General features: G+C 40.9%; 2 protein-coding genes across 5 annotated transcripts in view; both read right to left on the minus strand.

Moving 5' to 3' along the window:
• Positions 1-21,763, minus strand: part of SLC30A10 (solute carrier family 30 member 10) — a 44,460-nt gene extending 22,697 nt beyond the window's left edge. Inside the window, exons 1-3 of one of the 2 annotated variants that reach the window (XM_040460957.1) lie at positions 21,652-21,763; positions 18,345-18,464; positions 12,619-13,438 (exon numbers count right to left, since the gene is read on the minus strand). In XM_040460957.1, coding sequence (XP_040316891.1) covers positions 12,619-13,066 — 448 coding nt within the window. In that variant the 5' untranslated portion in view covers positions 13,067-13,438; positions 18,345-18,464; positions 21,652-21,763. Of the gene's footprint in view, positions 1-12,618; positions 13,439-18,344; positions 19,159-21,651 lie in introns of those variants that run through there. The other variant, XM_040460958.1, reaches the window with a different exon arrangement.
• Positions 21,764-21,788: 25 nt separating this feature from the next.
• Positions 21,789-22,761, minus strand: part of EPRS1 (glutamyl-prolyl-tRNA synthetase 1) — a 72,770-nt gene continuing 71,797 nt past the window's right edge. For all 3 annotated transcript variants that reach the window (XM_040460955.1, XM_040460954.1, XM_040460956.1), the window contains 2 exons: positions 22,250-22,314; positions 21,789-22,152 (listed from right to left, as the gene is read on the minus strand). In XM_040460955.1, coding sequence (XP_040316889.1) covers positions 22,002-22,152; positions 22,250-22,314 — 216 coding nt within the window. In that variant the 3' untranslated portion in view covers positions 21,789-22,001. The remainder of the gene's footprint in view (positions 22,153-22,249; positions 22,315-22,761) is intronic.

Raw genomic sequence — 22,761 nt, forward strand, 5'->3', positions numbered from 1 at the left:
TTTCTTTCTTTCTTTCTTTCTTTCTTTCTTTCTTTCTTTCTTTCTTTCTTTCTTTCTTCCTTCCTTCCTTCCTTCCTTCCTTCCTTCCTTCCTTCCTCCCTCCCTCCCTCCCTCCCTTCCTCCATTCCTCTCTTCCTCTCTCCCCTCTGTCTTTCTCTTACACACACACACACACACACACGCATGCACACACACACACACACACACACACACACACACACACACACGGATTAGGAAGAAAAAGTGCCACAGATAAAATATGGAGCCTAGGATGTCATTGCTGCAAATTTCTAAACTCTGTGAGTAGGCAGTAATATTTTAAATGTCACTCTCTGGGAAAGGATGCAGTGTGTTTACCAGATATGGAAATTTTAGTACATAATTAATCTCTTGTTGTGAGGTCTCTATTAGTGGAGTTAGGTATGCAGGTCTGGGTCGTGGCCAGTCTGGCACCATCTCTTTGGCACCGTGGAGACACAGAAAACAGGAGGGTGCCCTCTGTCTGCCGTCCTTTCATCTGACAGCCTTGAGTCTCTGCTATGGTCCTTACGTGGTAATAAGGGCCTGGTTTATCCTAAGTGTTGAGTTCTGAGAACCTGAATCTATCTATATTAAGGGCTCTAGGTTTGGGTTCTGTAGTTCTGTAGTTCCTTTATGTAGTTCTGTCAGACTTCTTTGAACTCTTCAAAAAGTGTGGCAGGAAATTAAGAAAATACTCAGAGGCCAAAAATGTAGTAAAAACCAAAATCCAACCAGAAGAGTTGAAGCCAGAATCTGACTTAAAGATATCTTTCTGATAAGAACAAGTGATTTTAATAGCCATATAGACACAGACGGCATAAGAGACAGAACTTACATCCATGCAAATGGGAGAGTTGGATCAGAGATCCCCTCAAAGATCAATCACTTGGTGAAAGGTTGAAGTGAAACAAAACCATCAGACAAACAAAAACTCACCCCTTGCAAAGAAGACAACAAAGAAAGGGCATGTTTCAGACTTGGTTATGGGTGAAGAGGAAAAGTGGAAACCACACCGTGGCCTTCATGTGAGAATGCAGTCTGAGTTTACATTACCTATGTTGATAACAATATCTCAAGCAAAGAATTTTTTATGTTCTCTCAAGTTGGTAATACCCTTAGGCACCCGACAGAAACAAATGCATATTTGTGTGGAAGAATGTACATCATCTATTCCTCAAAGAACTCCTTCAGAGAAAGTTCCATTGAACATGAGTGAGTTCACACTAAAAAATAATGAAACACTTAAAACACAAGAAAGGAAGCCACCTTGAGAGAAGCAGCAAAAATAATAAACAGGAAAATCAGACATGTAAAAGTTGCCAATGTTGAAATATCAGATACAGAATATAAACCAAGTATATTTAATACACAGGAATAAAGGAAGATATGGAAAATGCGAGTAAAGATAAAAGCACTATAAATGAAAAATAGCTAAAATTAAGAACTCAGTAGAAGGGGCCCTTCTCCTCCCAGCCAGAGTGTTATCAGTCAAAGTCTAATGGTGATCCTGGACTCTCACCCCTGCCCAGTGTCAACAGAGGCCAGGTGGGAATGTGGATTTCTATTCCCATCTTATAATGACAAACCCCTTCTTCTACCAGCACAGTGTCAGAGGACTGCTCAAACAGAAATTTTATTTATTTTTTTACTGTTTGCTTTTGAGACAGAGAGAAACAGAGCATGAGCTGAGGAGAGGCAGAGAGAGACACACACAGAATCCGAAGCAGGCTCCAGGCTCTGAGCTGTCAGCACAGAGCCCAACACAGGGCTCAAACTCGTCAACCACAAGATCACGACCTGAGCCGAAGTCAGACAGCTCAACCGACTGAGCCACGCAGGCGCCCCACAAACAGAAATTTTAAATAAGATCCACAGTCTCCTACTACCCCAATGTTCAGGAAGGACTCAACTGAGAATATTTCATTATACCAACACCAGGGAAATTTGTGCTTGAATGAAAAATAATACCAATGCTTGGATAACACAGATGTTAGTATGAGCTGACAAGGATTTTAAAGTAGCCATCATAAAAATACTTCAACAAGCAATTACAAATATACTTGAAATAAATGGGGGGGGGGGAAGGAGTCTCAACAAATAAAGAACTAAAAGGAAATTTTAAAACTGAAAAATACAATAACCAGGGGCGCCTAGGTGGCTCAGTCAGTTAAGCATCCAACTCTTGATTTCAACTCCAGTCATGATCTCATGGCTCAAGCGATTGAGCCCCATGTCAGGATCTGTGCTGACAGCGTGGAGCTTGCTTTGGATCCGCTCTCTCCCTCTCTCTCTGCCTCCCCCCTGCTCATGCTTGCTCTCTCTCTCTCTCTCTCCCTCTCTCTCTCTCAAAATAAATAAGTAAACATAAAAAAATGAAAAAGAAAAAGAAAAATACAATAACCAAAATTAAAAATTCAGTGGATGGGCTTGACAGCAGAGTGGAAAAGACAAAGGAAAAACTCAGCAAACTTGAAGATAGAATAACAGCAATTACCCTACAACAAAGAGAAAGTAGGGGGAAACTGAACAGGAGCTTCTGGGTTGGTGAACACATCAAGATGCTGGCAAAATGGTACACCCCAAGAGGGCATGGAAGTTCTGCACACTTTCCCCCATACCTTGCCCTGGGCATTTCTTCTCTTTGGCTGTTCCTACATTGTATCCTTTATAATGAATGCGTAATAGACCAAAAAAACAAAAGACAAATCTCAATGACTCCTGTCTGTTTGCATCTGCTGAAGAGTTTGGCCACCTACTGGATGAAAATGTGGAATTAAAGTGTGATGACAATGGTGTGAATGCCATGGCTAACAAAAATAATGCAAGTCTCAAACAGCTCAGAAGAGAAGCTGAATGTAAATACTGGGCACACAACAGAGATGGGGACTCCTCAAAAAGAGGAGACTGAAAACCACTCAAAAAACTAAAAAGCAAAGAAAATAAATGTTTTCAAAATAAGTCATGGATTAAAATTCTATTCACTCCTAAAAAAAAAAAAGTGAACAAGGTCTCAGGAACTAGAGTAACTATATCAATTATAAATGGGGGATGATAAAGAGAGGTTAGGTTTCTACACTTCACTCAAACTGGTAAAATGCTGACACCAGTACTGACACACTGTGATTAATTAGGTATGTGTAATGTAATGACGAGTATTAGATATGTGTAATGCAACCACAAACAAAGCTATGCCAAGATGCCCTCAAAAACTCAAAACAACAGGAAAATCAAAATTGAGTTCTAAAAAACGTTTAAGGAAGATAGGAAAAGGAAAACAGAAATGAAAGACGGAAAGAACAAACAGAAAATAAAGATGAAATGGTTAAGCCCTAACCTCTAATAATTGCATTGAACATAAATGGTATAGATATAACAATTACAAGGCATAAAATTGGCAGAATGGCTTAAAAAAATTCCAACTACATCCATGCCATGGAATACTACTCAGCAATACAAAGAAACCAACTACTGATATGCACAACTTGGATGATCTTAAGGGCATTATCCTGAAAGAAAAAAGCCAATTTTAAAGGTCACGTATATATGATTCTATTTACATAACATTTTTGAAATTATAATATTATGAAATGGAAAACAGATTAGTGGTTTTGAGGGCTTAGATAGGGACTCAGAGTAGGAATAAAAAATAAAATAAAATAAAATAAAATAAAATAAAATAAAATAAAAGGCAAGAGGGGTATCTTCATGGTGATGTAATCGTTCTGTATCTTGATTTTGGTGGTCACACAAATCTACACATGTGGCAAAATGAATGGCAAAGAAGCACACACACATGTTGTACCAGTATCAGTTTCAGAAAAAGTGAAGACAAATCTGAAGAATTACCTAGAATCTAAGAATGCAACACAGAACAAGAAGAAGTGGGAAATATGACAAAGCGTATACAAAATAACGGAGGATAGAGTAAGAAGATCTGCTATTACATAATTAGTGTCGCAGAAGGAGAAAATAGAAGGAACAGGGGAGGGACAAAACTAGAAGAGATGGTATCTGAATGTATAAAAGATTAAAATGCTTAGATTTGGGAAGCACAGTGATTCTCAGGTGGGATAAATAAAAAGAAATTCACGTAGGGAAATATTGTAGCAAAACTGAAGAAAACCAACAATGGAGACCTTTAAAAGGTGGAGCACATGGAAGTCTTGGTGCCAAACTTACCCAACTTGGATGTCCTGAAGGAATGACATCCATCCCAGTGGAAAACAATTCAGGCTAAAACTACTGGAGGAGCCCTGTGTCTACCAGGCAGGACTACACTCAAACAGAGACTGAGCTTAAAGTGAAGAAGATTCGGGGTTTTATGGTTTCATTTTTAAAAAATTTTTTTAATGTTTATTGAGAGAGAGAGAGAGAGAGCATGAACAGGGGAGCGGCAGTGAGAGAGGGAGACACAGAATCCGAAGCAGGCTCCAGGCTCTGAGCTGTCAGCACAGAGCCCGACACAGGGCTCAAACCCACGAACCATGTGATCATGACCTGAGCCGAAGTCGGACGCTCAACCGACTGAGCCACCCAAGCGCCCCAATTATGGTTGCATTTTGACTTGCCTTTGGTCTGTCCTTTAAATTAATAATCACAAGCTTTGATTTCTCTGAATAGTAACTCAGAAGGTCAAACATACCTAATTTGGAATTTTAATTTTTCTCTCATAATTTGATATTGTGAGGAGAATCATGTTTAAATTGGGGGCATTTTTACATTGTTGACATTGAATTCTTAAAATATCTCGATGCTATAATTTCATGTCACAATGTAATTTCTGAACACCTGTGGAGGCTCAGAGTTGATTTCACTAATATGCTTATTCTTCTAATCCGCTTCAGTCATTGGGGGCGGGTGGGATCAAAATTGCCAAGCCTTTGTCCCAAGAAGAATACCCAAAGAAAACATGGTTGGTATTGGGAGCACACAGCTTAAGAAAGTGGGCCACACAGACCTGTTCATCTAGTCCTTCAAGGAGAGTCATGAGTGAAGAGAACACATAGCAGCTGAGAGTAGGGGGAGACCTCCATTCCTCTTGTCTCATGTTTCCATGAGGGACACTCTCGGGTGGTCTCTGTCTGACCCCCTTCATTCCCTCTCCAACTTTCAGGTAAGAAGTCACTCCTGGAGTGGGAAGTTCTTCTCTCAGTGGTAGGTTTAGTTGAAAGAATGGAAGAAGCCTGGCCCAGCCCGTCCTGGGCTTTACCCTTCCAACTGTTTGCCTTCAGAGAATGTACATTCTTTGTGTGTAGGGGCCCACCTCTGCTCCCCAAGTTGTTGAGCTCTGCTTGCAAGAGGAAGGGTATGTTTACTACTGAGATGAGTGCTAGGAAGTCTATTATGATACTGAAGGTAACTTCTCCCATCCAGCTTTTATCAAGAACTGGACTACTCTTTTTATTGCTATCTGACCATCTTTGATTCCTTCATCCTCACCTAGCTCAAGCCTCAAGGTGGAAGTTATTTATTGGCTCTATAATGTCCAATCTCCTCAATTGACTCCAGTCACCAGCTATAGAGCTAGATGTTGGTTCCGTTCTTACTCTGTCCTACAAAATCTCAAGGCAGTTTCTTCAGGTAAAGAATCCTGCAGAAAACAAGTGGACCCTCCAGACAGTACTTCCTTCTCTGCCTGACTTCTCTGCCGCTCCCCCATAAGAAACAAATCTCTCGTTCTCGTTGGTCTGAGTTAGGATCATCTTTTTCCTATTGTCTTTTGGGTTGATACATTTTTAGTGTTGTCACTGCAGATAAAGAGCAAGAGCATAGATAGGCTTCATCAAAAATTACTTCCGGGGCGCCTGGGTGGCTCAGTCAGCTAGGCGTCCGACTTCGGCTCAGGTCATGATCCCACAGCTCGTGGGTTCAAGCCCCTCATCGGGCTCTGTGCTGACAGCTCAGAGCCTGGAGCCTGCTTCGGATCCTGTGTCTCCCTCTCTCTCTTTGCCCGTGCCCTGCTCATGCTCTCTCTCTCTCTCTCTCATCCTCTCTCTCTCTCTCTCTCTCAAAAATAAGTATTTTTAAAAATTAAAAAAAATTACTTTCCTCAAAATTCTCTCAAGATACCTTCTCAAAGGTAAACAATAAATATCAGGATGTGGACTTTGGAAAACATTCTAAGACAAAGGAGTCACTAGATTTATGGCCACTTATAAAAAATGATGGCACGTCATAGTCATCAGAGACAGTTACACATAATGTTTTCTAAAAACCGTGTTGACTACTGTCTCTGTCAAAAGCCTAAGACAAAGGAGAAAAATAACAAATATGTCCTTTACATCCTGTAAGCATCTGGCAAAAGAAAACCAAAAGAGTAAGTTTACTCTCACCCCACCTTCTTGGAAAATTAGGCCTATGAGCAAGGTGAATGGGTATGTCATTACTCACTAGTCAGAACTGTAGGGAAATGTTTAAAAGGCAAATCACCTTATGGCAGGATAAAGGTATGGAAATGCAAAGTCCTGGTTCCAGCATCAACTGTGAGCTAACATTAAAACATTTGGTGCCTCGGCTTCTTCATTTGCAACTTGGAAATATGAACTACACTTGCATTATTTTCATGAATGTGATAGTCTGATGTTAATACCATTACAAAGGTTTAAAATATATAATTTTTTGGAGCACCTGGGTGGCTCAGTCGGTTAAGCATCTGGCTTTGGCTCAGGTCACAAGTTTGTGAGTTTGAGTCCTGCCTTGGGCTCTGTGCTGACAGCTCAGAGCCTGGAGCCCATTTCAGATTCTGTGTCTCCTTCTCTCTCTGCCCCTCCCCAGCTCATGCTTGCCCCCCCCCCTCAAAAATAAACATATTAAAAATATATTTAAAAATAATATAATTTTTAACAGTTGAAAAATATAACCAATGCCCTTCTACAAAGTGTCATCTTAAACACTGAAAACGAAGAAAGTAACATTTACAAGAACCCTTTGAAAAATCATGCATCATGAAGGTATTACTTAACAAAAGAAAAGCATATTGATTCTTTAAAATCAGTGTAATGATACATGAGATGAAGCTCAAAATGGTTAAGTATCTTCTCCATTATCAGACCCAATACATGAGGGAAGAAGTGCTAGAACACGTGTTTTCCAGTGACTGGTCCATGTTCCCTTTGGTTCATCCTAGTAAGGATGCTACTAACTTGTCATCAGTAAGATACATGTTTTGTGTGGTTTTCCAGGAGTAGTGATGGGTCTGTATTGATCAAATGCACAACTAACAGCAAACAGTTATGAGTGTTGGTCCAGGATAAGGTGGGCTCTGTGTCATGGCTGTGAAGTAAGCAAGGGACTTGTCCCCAGGGGGGGTGTTACTAATATTTCATTCATTCTTTGCCCTTCAATCCTTGGACAATCAGTACCATCCACTGCCACCAAGCACTATGTCGACAAGTTCACACACACAATATAATTTCATCCTTGCAACATCTTAAAAGATAGACACTACCCACTTTACAGACAGAGAAACTGAGGTTTAGAAAGTTTGAGTATCTTTCTAGAGGTCAGTCAGCTACTGGGATTCAATTTTTAGTGTATTAATTGGCACTTTTTGACATGTTATTTTGTGATTATTGCTGAGCAAATTTTCAGTGTTTTTGTTTGTTTGTTTTGTTTTTGTTTTGTTTGTTTGTTTGTTTGTTTGTTTTGGTGAAGCAGAGTAGGTCTTTAATTAAGGGCCTAGACTCAACCTTGTAATTTCTTTGTGCCCTACCATGAACTACCTGTATGACCATGGACCTGACTCAACCTCTGTTTTCTTGTCTGTAAAATGGAAATAGCAAATATTCTGTCACAATACATATAATTCTGCAAATCAATGCAATACGTTCTAATTATTTCATAAGACATGGAGCTCTCCAAATGTATGCCACACAGTGCCGTGACTATTGTCTGTACATTTCCCGAGTGCCCGACAACCCATGGATGTCAATAAACACTTGGTTTTCATTAACATTTAACTCAGATATCAGAATAGCCTCTGCATGTTAGAAGAAAATGGCTGAGAACAAGGAACTGGTTTACCCTTCTTTTTTTTTTTTTTCCCCTTCAGTTGAATTTGACTTCACAAATGTGAAATAGCACCTATTTTTCAATCTTTTGTTAATCTTTCTTATTCACTCCCTAGAACTGACCCAGAACGCTGTAATTGGGCAAAAAGAGAGAGGAGGGGCTCACCAAGCTGTCATGAACACATGGAAAGAGATGTAAGGGAATATAAGGAGCATCTAGCATGGGAGAGACACTGTAATCTACAATAGGTGTGTGTGTGTGTGTGTGTGTGTGTGTGTGTGTGTGTGTGTGTGTGTGTACACTTACCACTGAACCCTCACGTGGAAGTTAATTGTTCAAAATCCAACACAGTGCTTGGAAAACAACAGCGTCAGGCATGGACAAGTGGCAAAGTAACAGGTTCGGGAATTAAGCATGATTCTTAAAATGATGTAATAATATTGTAAACTCCCAATCATTCCTGTGAACTAGACAGAGAACTCAGGGAAGCTCTGCCCAGAAAACTTTCCCTTTCCAGTTTGGAAAGCTGTGTTCCATGGTGCAGTTTCTGACCTCTTATTCACTCCCCGGTATTTGCTACTGGGAGATAGGAAGCCGATTCCCCCTTGCCTCTCCTTAAACTCTCAGAGCCTTGCTTATTTTGCTGGTTTCTGGATCAAATTTGCTCTACAAGGAAAGGAAACCAGATTTGCTTTCAGGGTCTACAGGACTGTCCATGTGAAAGGCTCCCATCAGGCTATGGTATTGAGTCTTAACTAGTACTGAGTCTAAATTAGAAGCTTGTGAGAACAACCAATCAGCAGTGTGTTAACAACCTTCCACAACAGCGTGCCTGGTTGATTACTGTGCTGTCACTGCCTCCAGCGATTTGGCTGGAGAAACATAATGCCAGAAAGGTGGCTAAAGGGACAGGGACAGGGAGGGTGGGAGGAGGAGGCTGGGGGGTGGGGGGAAGAGGAGAGAGACAGAGAGAGAGAGAATGAACACAATTTGGACTCAAAACGAAAACAATTTAAATAAATTCAAAGGAAAGGCATTTTGTAAATAAAATAAAATAAAATAAAAGTAATAAGCAGATATTTCAGATATAAATTGTTCACCTATAAATTACATAAATGGCAAGGCTAATATATCCCAGACAGATCTACACAAAACTGTCTTTGGTTTAAAATAAGGCCAATGTATATAAAGGTATCTGTTCAATATAGGGCGAGTACATAGAGAGTTACAGTAGTTATATTTTAAAGAAAACTCAACTTTTAAAAACAAAACAAAACATAAAAGACAATGTGAAAGTCAAGGAAAATCAAGGAAACAAGGAGTAGGAAAAACTGTAAGCACAGCAGATTTAGTCCTTAAGTCTAGAGAAAGAAAGCTGGTGTCACATATTTCTTGGGATCTGAATCTATGTGTTGTTTTAACCCCTTGCTCTTTCCCCAAACACACATGTAACCATCTACATTTCAGACTTTCCCCCTTGTTTGTTTTTTCTTCCATGCTTGTGATTTTTACTTTTTTCATTTTTGCCTTTTACTTTAGCCAAAAATACCTGCTCCCCTATCACTTTTCATGTCAGGGATGGACTCATGCCAGAGAGGGATTGACCCAGGGTTTCCGGGGTCCTTCAGCTGAATCTTCTACATTCTTTTCTCCCAGGGTTTTTTGTTTTGTTTTGTTTTGTTTCGTTTGTTTTGTTTTATTGTTTAATTTCTAGCTCCATCTGTCTGATTTTCCAACCTTTCTTACTCCTTGAAACTCACGGATATTTTAAAGTCTTAACAGTTTAGACAGTCTATTCTATTAATATTTAGAGTTAGTGATCTTATGTTTTACTTTCCTATGACCTCAGACAGCACATGTAACTGATACAATTCCCACATCAGACGGATCCAGCAGAACCAGTTAAAGATCCACAGAACCAAAAGAGACTGAAGACTTGCTAAGTAAAAACCCTTTCTGGCCACAGATCCCACAGAAGCAGTGATAGATTATCCTGACTCTGATCACTAACACAGGAGGGACCACAGCACTGCAAGCTAGAGTTCTAGGCATACAGAAATCCTTTATCCTAAATGGACGTCAAATCTTCTGAAGTCAAGAGTCATTGTTCTCTCATATTGTATACCTCCTGGTATCAATTAATGTGTATGGATTAATCAATTTCTCCTTGAAATGGAAGACAATTAAAATGGGGTAATGTCAGTTTCTGAGATTCATCCAAATGTTTACTTTAAACTTATTTAGGTAATGGGAAAGATACCAAAATGTATGTTTTACTAAAAGTGCTAAGTACATAACTCAATAAATGCAAAACAAAGTAGCTATCCTAAAATTACTTGGAGGGTTTACACATTCTAAAATTTCTACCAGAAGAATGCAATACCAAAAGCTATCAAAAGAAAGTGAACACAGAATGTGGTTCTTAAATCATTAGCTCTATGTGTATACCTATCACTGTACTTAATTGTATAAAGTAGAATATTGTGTAGCATCCAACCCTTCAAAAGAAGATAGATATTCTGGAATTTAGGCAATAGAAACTGATATGATCAGGGTGAAATATTTGTCTTAAGCCTCTTTTTGTTGTCTTAGCATGGACATAAACATTAGAAAGCAGCACTTCCCAAACAAGAGCTAATCTAAGACCTATATGACAATAATTCAATTTATAATAATAAAATTATACTTGTCTGTCAATTCTCACATTGGTCAGAGTCAAACCTTTTGCCTAAAATTTTTTTATTGTATGTATATTTTTGCCTAAAATATATCATATGTCTGAAACACAATGGTAAGTTTAGTGATGATGACACTTCCAAAGCTGAAACTAACCATTTGTTTGAAATCCACTTCCTTGCCTTAAAATTATACTTAGCAATAAGAAATATATTTTTCTTACATCAGATATGTGGATTTTATAATCTGGAGTCTCAAGTAATAATTTCTACATGATGACTGATGTAAACAAGGCTTAGGGTCTCAAATTAACTAATTGTCTTTTTAAAAGGATAAGGTTTTAACTGATTCATTAAATTGAATAAAGATATAGGTTCTATTTTCTTCTTTGTTCCCTTTTATCCTTAATACATACTATAGGTGCTCTCATAACATACATTCTACTAATCGGGAAATTTAGACAGAGATAGCATAAAAGACTGGACCTAGCGGCCATAATTTACACTGGGAGCAAAGGCAGAAGGAATAAAATGAAAAATGCAAACCCAGAGAAAACTGATGAGCATCAAATAAGGAAAATCTTAAAATTTCTTCAAATTCAGATGAGCAATTAGAATTCAATAATACTGGATTATTACATAATTCAAAGGCTTGCATTGTGATTTTTTTCTAAGTTTATTTATCTTGAGTGAGAGAGAGTGGGAGAAGGGCAGAGAGAGAGAGAGAGAGAGAGAGAGAGAGAGAGAGAGAGATTCCCAAGCAGGTTCCACACTGTCTGCACGGAGCCCAACACAGGGCTTGATCTCACAAACCATGAGATCATGACCTGAGCCAAAACTGAGAGTTTAACCGACTGAGCCGCCCAGGCGCCCCATGCATTGTGATTTTTAAAAAAAAACAAGTTACTCTTTACCAACTGTCTGTTAAGTGCTAAACACTCAGGATCTCACTTGGTGCTTCCTACTTTCATATTACCTGTGGGCAGACAGGCTAGCTGAGCTAACTCGAATGCTGCCCTGGGGTAAAGCCATGATTTGAACCTGGTCTGTTCATGCTATGGGACTCTTTTAAAAAGCACTGGAAATTTCTCTCTTCTGCAAGAAGCTCTTTATATATATGTTTAATTCCTACTGTAGGAATAAAGAAACATTTTCATCTAATGATTTATCATTTGGATCCATTGCTTTAGAGTCAACTGCTCTCTCCCAAGATTTAACTCCATTTTTTGACAGATGACCAATGAGTGGAACCCACTCTTAAGCCCTTCCAAAAGTTTCATGTGTAAATAGTTTTTCTTTTTGTCAAATAGAATGGATGCACACAATAAGTACAAATATTTCCATCTTAAAAAGAACTAAGTTCACTAGATCATCTCCTTTATTTTTTCTCTCCCCATTTTCTGTAAATTCTTCCAGTATATAGTCCTATGAATTTGTCAGCCAAGACACTTGTTTGACCCTTTGCTTGATATCAGCTGGTTAGAGGGCCCAGTATTTTCTTAAACATATTTTATGGGGACTCTAAAATATTATTTTTAAATTCAAACACAGCCGTGTCGCATCTGGCCACTAATTAAAGGAGACTGTTTTCAATGCCACATCCGCTTTCTTTCAAATTGCTCCCTTCATGGCTCTGCTCAGTACCTTTACTCCCTGTCTACCTCTCTGAACACTTTTCATTCCTGGTGACTAAAAATTAAAGCCCCCAAGATCAAAGCGGCTTGTGGCCACCCAGCTTACCAGGAAATTTGGCCTGGAAGCAACTCCTTTGAGAAAGATCTTTTGTGAAGTCATGGACATGAGGCCGACCAAACGAGCTGGGCCTGTCTCAAAAGCACCGTCAGAGGCCCCCGCAGACAGCACCAGCCACGAGGCTGACCACATCTGCTATAACATCTAAGGAGCTATTTACCTGTTTTAGTGTCTCCCTGGGGCCTGTGTGCCGTACAGTAACAGCAGTCCAAGGTGACATAGTTAAGGACACTGAAGAAGAGGCCAATAACTCCAGCACTGAGAACCAGCAGTGGCTCCTCTGTCTTCTGGGGATCGATATACCTCTTGACAGCTTCCACCAGGATGCTGAACATCAGAGCCACGGCAAAAATGGAGTTGCCAAACGCTCCCACCACATCTGCCCGGAGAAAGCCGAAAGTGCTCTTCCTGTGCCGTTTTATCCTGCTGGCCCTCACGCCAAGCCAGGCAATGATCATGGAAACAAAGTGGGAGAGGACGGCGAAGGCATCGGAGGCCAGGGAGAGGGAGTTGCCTATGTGGGCGATCACCAGCTCCATCACAAACAGGAGGACGCTCACCGCGCACAGGAGGACTAACCGGAAGCTTCTTCCCGAGTATCGCCCCATGGCGCCTCGCTCTCGGGCAGCTCCTCACCCCTCTCTTGGGAAGGGTAACTCTCCCCTTCAGCCTTGCAGCACTTGTCATATTTGGAAATCACCTTTTATAGGCTGCTATAAAGCCATAAAACAGTTTAAAGGGCAATTAAGCAAGAAATGTCACGTGAGCTGGGACTTACGGAAAGTGAAGGCACGGGCTTCCGATGCAGACTTGAGGGGCTTCTTTCATTCATTGTGTGTTTATGCACAAAAGCCAGGAGCCTCCGGATCTTTGAATTGGGCAGAAGTTCATCTGTGGCTTTGGCCTTTCCAGCCTCGGTGTGTGCAATAGCTACTGTGGTGGGTCAAGCCGTTTGTCATAAACAATCGGGTCTTGTCTGCCTGGTGGGTAAAAAATATGAATTCTGTTAACCACATGGAACAGGGAACATTCTAGGGGTCTCTAATCTACAGATCAGAGCTACAAGAAGTCAAAGCCAAAGAGGCTAGGGTGATTTTTCTACTGTCGTGTCCACTAATCTGGAATAACAAGCACCCTACTTCCAAGCATTCTCCACAAATAAGACAAGAAAAACATTCCTCATGTTCAGAAAAGATAAAACACCGTTAAGCCGAAGGAGCTAAAGCCATGATCCCAGTTAGCTTCAGGAAGAAAGCTAAATTAGAATAACTCAATTTAGCTGATGCAAGCAAATTTTTTTGTTTTTAATCTTATCAATGTGTCACTTGTAAATCATAACGATTTTCCAGGTCCCGAATATCTAAAACAGTAGCGGCCTCTATTGTTTTGAGTAGACTCCCTACAGTCAATCCTATAGAGGAATGCAGATTAAAATTACTATACCCAATCTTTTCTGAATTAAAAAAGTCTGACTGCTATGGTTAATTTTATGTGTCCATTTGACTGGGCCACCAGGTGCTCAGACATTTGGTCAAACATCATTCTGGCATGAGATTGGTATTCCAATTGGTAGACTGAGTGCCAGATTGCCCTTCTCTGATGTAGAAGAGCCTCATGCATTCAGTGGAAGGAATCAACAGAACTTCCCCCCTACAAGTAAGAGAGAATTGGTCCCGTGACTGTCTTCAAGTGGAAACACTTGGCTTTCTCCTGCCTTCAGGCTTAAACCCCTACATCAGCTCATCCTCAGTCTCGAGCCTGTGGTCTTTCACTGGACCTGCTCCAGTGAGTCCCCTGGTCCTCGGGCTTGCCGACTCACCTTGCAGATCTTGGGACTTCTCAGCCTCCGCCATCGCATGAGCCAATTCTTTTAATGCATCTTTCTATTTATATACACACCATATTGGTTTTTTTTTCATCTGGAAAACACTGACAACTTAGATGCAGCCCTAGTAATTTCCTCAGCATCTCAGAAATAATCTCCTGGTCAGCTGATACTCTAACATTGGGACTTTGAATGAGATTATGAAAATTACTGCACTAAGACTACCTCACTCGTCCATTCACGCAACAGATACTAAGTTCCTACATGTCACACATGGTTCTAGACTCTGGGGAGACGGCAGTGAATAAAACAGAGGAAAGCCTCTGTCCTCAAGAAGCTTACATTCTAGTGGGGGAGGGAGATTAATTAACAAATTAATCATAAAATCTACTGAATGTCAGATGGTAATAAGAATAATGGAGACAAATGAAGCAGAGAAGAGGGATACAGTGTTGGTATAGGGGTGGGGGTGTTATTTTAAATAAAGTCAGGTAAAAATTGACTGAGATGTTCTTGAGTAAGATCTGAATGGGGGACGTGGGTGGGCTGTAAAAAAAAAAAAAAAAAGAAAGAAAGGAAGGACGAGACTGAGCCATGAAGATGCCTGAAAGCAGTTCTTTCTTAGGCAGAGGAAGCAGAGAGCATGGGAAGTTCAAGGAGCAGGGAAGGAGCTCAGTGTAGTTGGAGAGGAGTGACTGAGGGAGACAAACAGGATGTGGGGTCTGAGAAGCAATGGGGGGGGGGGGGCGGGGGAGGATCATGTAGTATCCTGAGATGGGAGAGCTGAACAATGACAAGACCGAATTCACGTTTTAAAAGAATCTTTGGATCCTGGGTTGAGATGACATGAAAGCCGAGGAACCTGTTAGGAGACTGTGGCAATAATCTAAACAAAAGGCCGGTGACTTGGACCACGTGGGAAGTGGGAAGACCCAGGCAGAACCGGCCACGTAATCCATGGGCTTGGGTACCAAATGAAAGCGCAAAGCCCTTTGTTGAAAAATTACTAGGAAATTTTAAACGGTGTGGTCACTATGAGAAATAGTATGCCAGTTCCTCAAAAAATGAAAAATAGAATTGCTGTTTGATCCAGTAAGTCTACTTCCTGGTTATAAAACCGAAGGAATTGAAAGCAGGGTCTGTGCATCATAACAGCACTACTCCCAGCAGCCAAGAGACGGAAGCAGGCTACGTGTCCATTGACAGATGAAAGGATAAAATGTGGTGGGAGTGTGTGTGTGTGCACATATGTATACATACAATGGAATATTATTCCACCTTAAAAATGAAGGGAATTCTAACACGTTACTATATAGATGGGCCTTGCGGACACCAAGCTACGTGAAATAAGTCAGGCACAAAAAGACAAATATTGAAGGATTCCACTTTTATGAGCTATCGAAGGCAGTCAAATTCATAGAAACAAAAAGTTAGAATGGTGGTTGCAGGGGCTGGGGGGAGGGGGACATGAGGGAGTTGTTTAATGAACATAGCTTCAATTCTGTGAGATGGAAAAGTTCTGCTAATTGGCTACCCCAAAATGCAAATATACTTAACACTGAAGCATACACTTAAAAATGGTTAGGATGGGGGCGCCTGGGTGGTTCAAGTCTATTAAGGATCCGACTCTCGATTTCGGCTCAGGTCTCGATCTCATTGGTCGTTAGAGCCAATAGCATTTGCTGGGCAATTGGATGAGAGGTATGAAAGAGAACAGTCAAGGTGACATTAGGGCTGTGGCCTGATGTTGCAAGTGAGATGGAAGTAGGACAAAGGTGACAGCTATAGGATTGGGGGTGTAGGGGAGCAAGGAGCAGAAATGACGTTGTTTGGTATATCTATTAGACAGCCGGGCTGAAATGCTACATAGGGTGTCAAGTAAGAAAGTTTGGAGTTCGGGGGAGATGAATAGGCTAGGAATATATGAACTTGAATGCTGACAATATACTGCAGGAGGTCACCAGGGAAATGAGAGAAAATTGCAAAGAGAAGGCAATACGAAGAGATGAGAGAGAAGGACCAGAGAGGTGGAAGGGAAAATGGGAGGGTATAGTATTTTCAAGGCCAAGGAAGAATGTGTTTCAAAGAAGAGGAGGCATCAGCCGGGCCAAATGCTGAGAGTAAACGGGAGGAGGACTGGAAGCGATGGCTCGTATTTCACATTACGGACGCCACTGGTGGCCTGAACAAGAGGGCAAATGAAGTGGGTTCAGAACAGACAAGGGAAACAGGAGCTGGCAAGTACAGACAGCTTTATTTTCAGGCTAAAGGGATAGGGAATCGACAAGTTGGGGAAGATGACGGCATGTACCCACACAAGAGGGTAGATGCAGTGGTGGGAGGTCCTGGTGGGTCCATTTTTTTTTTTTATTAAAAAAATTTTTTTAACATTTATTTTTGAGACCGAGCATGAGTGGGGGAGGAACAGAGAGAGAGGGAGACACAGAATCCAAAGGAGGCTCTAGGCTCTGAGCTGTCAGCACAGAGCCCACTGCGGGGCTTGAAACCACAAACTGTGAGATCATGACCTGAGCCAAAGTCTAACACTTATCCAACTGAGCCCCCCAGGCGCCCCTGGTGGGTCTATTCTTATTGTCTCTATCTTCTTGATGAAACCGAAATCGAGACGACCAACTCGAAGTCAGAAAGGGGAAATCTGGAAAAATTGAGGGGAAAAATGTAGGAAATAATTGTCCAGGAGAGTGACAGAATGAATAAATGAGGGAAATACAGTATAATGACATTTTTACCACATAATTCTGTTGTTAGCACCGTCACCAGCCTGTATATCCCCCAAGCTCCTCGCTCATTCAACACATTCTTCCCAGTCACAAAGTTTGCTTTCGGGAACATAACTAAAATATATTGTGAGATATCCCCATTACATGAGACTCCTTTAAAACAGTTTTATATCATTTCAGCACTACGGATGTTTCAAACTCTTGAATCCTCCAGTAAAGTGAAACGGAGGCACCGTTTTCACATCGCCTGCTGAGCCAGGGGAATGTGTTTGTCTCTGTGATTTCAAGCCTGAGGTGTGGCAGGATCGGGTGGACCTCATTCTCCAGCTATTATCATCTTGAGTACAGGGGTTGTTGTCAGCACGCTGCTGTGGGCAGGGATGATCCTGCCATGTCTCCGTGAGGGTCACCGAGGCAATGCCCCCCTCTTCACAGTGCTCAGCCCCAGTTCCCTGCTCCACCTCCCTGTCCACTCGATTGCCTGCTTTTGCAGCTGAACTAGATAACTTCAAGGAGATAGAGCCAAGAAGAGGAAAACTCATGTTTGGCTCTACTTGCTGCTGTCTGCTTAGGCACTTTGCACAAAGCAGGCGCTCAAATTTATTAAATAAATGGCTGGAATTTTCTAGACGCGGCGAAAGTGACAAGCAAAAGGCCGAAGATTTGGTAGCGGTAGCTGCCTCCCCAAACTTCTGATGCTCCTGACACCCCCCTGAAAACCACAGCTTTATGACAGATGACTAATATTTATAACTACAATCAGATACCAAATAGGGGGACAGGCACAGACCCTCCAGTCAAAATGCCTTCTCTCTGCTTGTTGCTGATCTCAAGCCTCAAAGCCTCCCCAGCAGGAAGCCAGAGAAGTTGCTGTTACTAATTTTCATGAAGGTGTCAAATGATTTACTGGCATTAGGAACTATTTTGAACAGCCATGGGTGAACCTAGAAATTGCTATCCTATAATATACACTAGCAGGTCCTAGTGAGCACAGCCAGCAATAATATACCTTGACCTATTTGTTTTCTTCTTGTTGGAACAAACACAAGGCACACGATCACTTTTGTGACTGTTGGTCATGTATCTAATTAATGGCTGTCATCTGCAAGTAAAATACTGATCATTTCTTAAAGGATATCACTTGGATTCAGGTTTAGCACCCTCTTGAAAAGCACCACCACTCTTCAGATGTTTGAAAAAGTTTTGGTATTTTAGTTGAACCTCAGTTTGAGAAAGAAAGCAATTTATCACAAGCAGATTTTGGAGGAAGGATTCCTTCCTCAACATAATTATTTGGAGGTTCCTTTAAATAGTGAATACCTTTAAAGCAGCAAACTTCAAGCTTTTCTGTGATTAGTTCTACTCATCTGAAGCTTCAAAAAATAGCCTGGGGTTTGTCTTTGCTCCGATGATTGCCACTTCCTCCAAAATGGCCTTGGGCTATGGGACAAAATGTGGTCATTAGTTTCTGATCTACTTTTCAGGCTTTTGTCATGGATCCACTAAAAAAACCTTGCGTTTTAAAGCATTTATGTTTGCAGGACAAAAAAAATCAGAGGCTAATTATTGTTAATTAAAGCTACAAATTAGGAGCAACTTCCAGTTGACTCTGTAAGGTCATTAACTAACATTAGCTATTATTTTTTAGTGTGTGTTAGGCATTGTTCTAAGTACTTTATAAGGTAGAGTAACTCTGGTGAAGCTATTAGACGTCTCTCCATTTTATAAACGAATAGGTGGTTTACACAGCTACTAAAGGTAGAAAAAACAAGATAAAGCATTCTGTATTGCCATAGCTTAATAAGAAATTGATTCTGACAGAAATGTGTCTTATGTATTTACCTCATTCATCTATATGAATACATACTCAAAACATCAGTCTTGAAGATATGCTATATTTAATCTGCTTTGATAATTTCCTACCAACTTAATAACAGTTTTGCTGTGTTCTCACACATAGCATATACCAAAACCATGAGGTTTTGCATATGCTGTTCCCTCTGCCTGGAATGTCCTTCCTTTTCTATGTATTAAAATTCTACTTATCCTTGGCACAAGAACAGACACTCAGATCAATGGAACAGAATAGAGAACCCAGAAATGGAGTCACAAACGTATGGCCAACTAATCTTTGACAAAGCAGGAAAGAATATCCAATAAAACAAAGACAGTCTCTTCAGCAAGTGGTGCCGGGAAAACTGGAGAGTGACATGCAGAAAAATGAAACCGGATCACTTTCTTACATCATACACAAAAATGAACTCAAAATGGATTTCAGACCTGAACGTAAGACAGGAAGCCATCAAGATACTCGAGGAGAAAGCAGGCAAAAACCTCTTTGATCTTGGCCGCAGCAACTTCTAACTCAACACGTCTCCGGAGGCAAAAGAAACAAAAGCAAAAATGAACTATGGTGACCTCATCAAAATAAAAAGCTTCTGCACAGCGAAGGAAACAATCAACAAACTAAAAGGCAACCGACAGAATGGGAGATGTTTGCAAATGACATATTAAAAATAGAACCTATGACCCAGCAATTGCACTACTAGGTATTTATCCAAGGGATACAGGTGTGCTGTTTCGAAGGGGCACAAGCACCCCAATGTTTATAGCAGCACTATCAACAATAGCCAAAGCATGGAAAGAGCCCAAATGTCCATCGATGGATGAATGGATAAAGATGTGGTGTATATATATAATGGAGTATTGCTCGGCAATCAAAAAGAATGAAATCTTGCCATTTGCAACTACATGGATGGAACTAGAGGGTATTATGTTAAGCGAAATTAGAGAAAGACACGTATCATAGGACTTCACTCATATGAGGACTTCAAGATACAAAACAGATGGACGTAAGGGAAGGGAAGCAAAAATAATACAAAAACAGGGAGGGGGACAAAAACGTAAGAGACTCTTAAATGGAGAACAAACAGAGGGTTAATGGAGGGGTTGAGGGAGGGGGGATGGGCTAAATGGGTAAGGGGCACTAAGGCATCTACTCCTGAAATCATTGTTGCACTATATGCTAACTTGGATGTGAATTTAAAAAATAAAATTAGAATTAAAAAAAAAAAACATTATAAATGGTATGCCTAGTAATCTTAGACATGTAAATATGCAATACTCAAATAGTAATTTACCTGGGTTTTAGAATTACCAATTGACTTTTACGGTCTTATTTTAATTTATATTTTCTTTTTTAGCAATGAGTATGTATAACTTTTCAATAAGCAAAATTATTTCTTTGAAAAAATAAAACAAGTTCACCCAGAAAAAAAATAATAAAAGTCTACTTATCCTTCAAAACATGATTCAAAATTCAAGTCCTTTTGAAGCTTATTCCTTTTATTGGTGTATTTATTACTACAAAGTGGGAAAGTGTTTTGGAATGGAGCCCCAGAGAGATTTACCTAGTTGACTAGAAATGAGTAAAAGGCATTCCAGGCAAAGGGACAGAGACAGAGATGGGAAATGGCACATTGTTCACAAGAAACCCCAAATGGTTAGGTTGCATAGGGCTTTGCTGGATTGGTTGAAGAAGAGAGACTGGTCAGATAGGCTGAACCAGACTTGGCTATAGCATTAATATTTTATTCTGTTACTGATGGTGAGCCCTGAAAAGCCTTTTAAGGGGAAGGGAGACATCTTGGTACATTGTACATTAAGAAAGAAAACACCTGTGGCAATGTGGGGCCCGCCTGAGACAAAACTCCGGAGGCCAGTGTACGTAACTGACGTCAGAGGTTAACAGACACGAGGCAGTAGAGGCATCTGCGAAAGGGGAGACCCAGGAGACACGAGTGGGAATGGCGGGGGATGTTGTGCTGGTGAAATGAACACAGCAGACGGTGTGTTGGAGAGGCTAAGATGACTCCGGTTCTGGTTTAGGTTACCAGGTACATTTCGGAAATGTGAAGCCCTTTAGCAGGAAATACTGTAGGAAGAGCAGGTCTGGGAGTGGACGGTGAAACGAGGGTTTTGGGACAAATAGCCTGAAAATATGATGGGAACATTCGAGGGGCCTGAGGATGCAGCTGGAATAAGGTCTAGAGCTCAGACCTAGAGAAAGAATGTTGGCTGGAGTCATCCTATTTGTGTTCTGTCAAACCATGGGATTAGAGGAGGTAGACTAGGCAGCACCAGAAAAGGGCCAGGCCAGGTACAGAAGTTTAGCCTAGGAATGCCTAGGGAAGAACTAAGAAAAAGAATCAGAGTGGGAGGGCAAGTCATAGGAGTAATTTTAGTAAAAAAAAGAAATGTTTTATAGCAGCAGAAACGCAGCAGAGTGATATGGGAAGACAAGAGACTGAGACGTTAGCTTGGGTCAGAAGTGGCATTAGGGGTCGCAGGGAAAATGGCGGTGAGGCAGAGGCAGGGCGGGAGCAGACAAGTGCAAAACAAGAAGCGGAAGTGAGGGGGTTATGCCTCCTTCAGAAACCATGGCCTGTTGGTGAAGACCCCACAGAAACTAGCAGTAACGAGAGGGAGGAAGAAGCTCACGGGAAAGGTATGGGGTTTCTTTGTTTTTCGGTCCATTTGTGGTTTTGTTTTGTCTTCTAAACAGAAAGATTTAGGACAATTTTAGATTCAGGAGAAGGAGTGTAGGAAGAGAAGGACTTCAACATACAAGAAACGAGAGGACTGCTTGTTCGAGGTCTGAAACATGAGGGACACTGGGTTCCCAATTTTCTTCATCTCTTTGTAAGGACGTCCTGTGGTACATAAATCATGTATTTCAGAAATAAATGAATACATAAAACAGTATTAATTCATGATATTTATTACTGGGGTTGTTTACAGAAAAGCCTTTTTCCCACTGTTAATTTAGGCCTAAGAAGAAGGGGTCTGTGTCTCATGTGACCTCCCATTAGAACTTTTATTTTAAAAAATCATAAAACTGTCTATATCTGGGAAGATATTAATATCAATTTTTTTAAAAAGTGCGGAGGGTTGGAGATAGGAGTTTTGCTTTATCCCTTAGTAACTACGACCAAACAAGGTATAGAACTTGGCAGGGTTCTTGCCACAGACGCATCTGGCTCCCGGCTGCAGCTCACGGAGCGGTGTGAAGGGGATGCAAAGACTTTTAGCTCCCATGGATGGAGCCCCAGGTTCAAGATCTTGATCTCTGAAATTAAAAACAAATTAAGAATTCCACTCATTTATGCTCTAAATTCCCATTCTTTTTCACTGCAATACTCACAAGTTCTGTTAACTACATTTACCTAGCAGTGGTCTTTTTGATCCAGTCTTCACAGTCAATTTCCCCACAGAATGGAATCTGAGCAATCTAATAGAAAAGAAAAAATATTCTGGGTTCAGAATTCCATTCCGTAAAAGGAATACCTGAGTTGAAGCAAAAAGGACACGTCTCCCATGGTACCTGTTTCAGGCCACGGTACCTTTCCAAACCTGCAAGAAACTCTGCTCAGAGGCGTAAGGGATGGGAAAATGTTTTTGTCCCTCTATCCAAAACCCATACACTGTAAAGCAACACGACAAAACATCTTTGCCATACGCGTCAATGTCCAAATAAACTGGCTACAACACAGTGCCCGAAGAGCGGAAAGAAAGGATCGGTAGACCTGAGTCCTGCCTCTCACTGTACTGCTCTCATTTCAGATCCGGACACTACCTGCTCTGCCTAAGTGACCAGTTGCAAGTAGGACAGAGGAGAGATGATGAATAATAAACTGATTTTTAAACTGCCATTAACGATAACAATGAACAATCAGGT

The sequence above is a fragment of the Herpailurus yagouaroundi genome, unplaced genomic scaffold (genome assembly GCF_014898765.1).
Source record: "Herpailurus yagouaroundi ecotype Mexico unplaced genomic scaffold, PumYag 253, whole genome shotgun sequence".
Classification (NCBI taxonomy): Eukaryota; Metazoa; Chordata; class Mammalia; order Carnivora; family Felidae; genus Herpailurus; species Herpailurus yagouaroundi.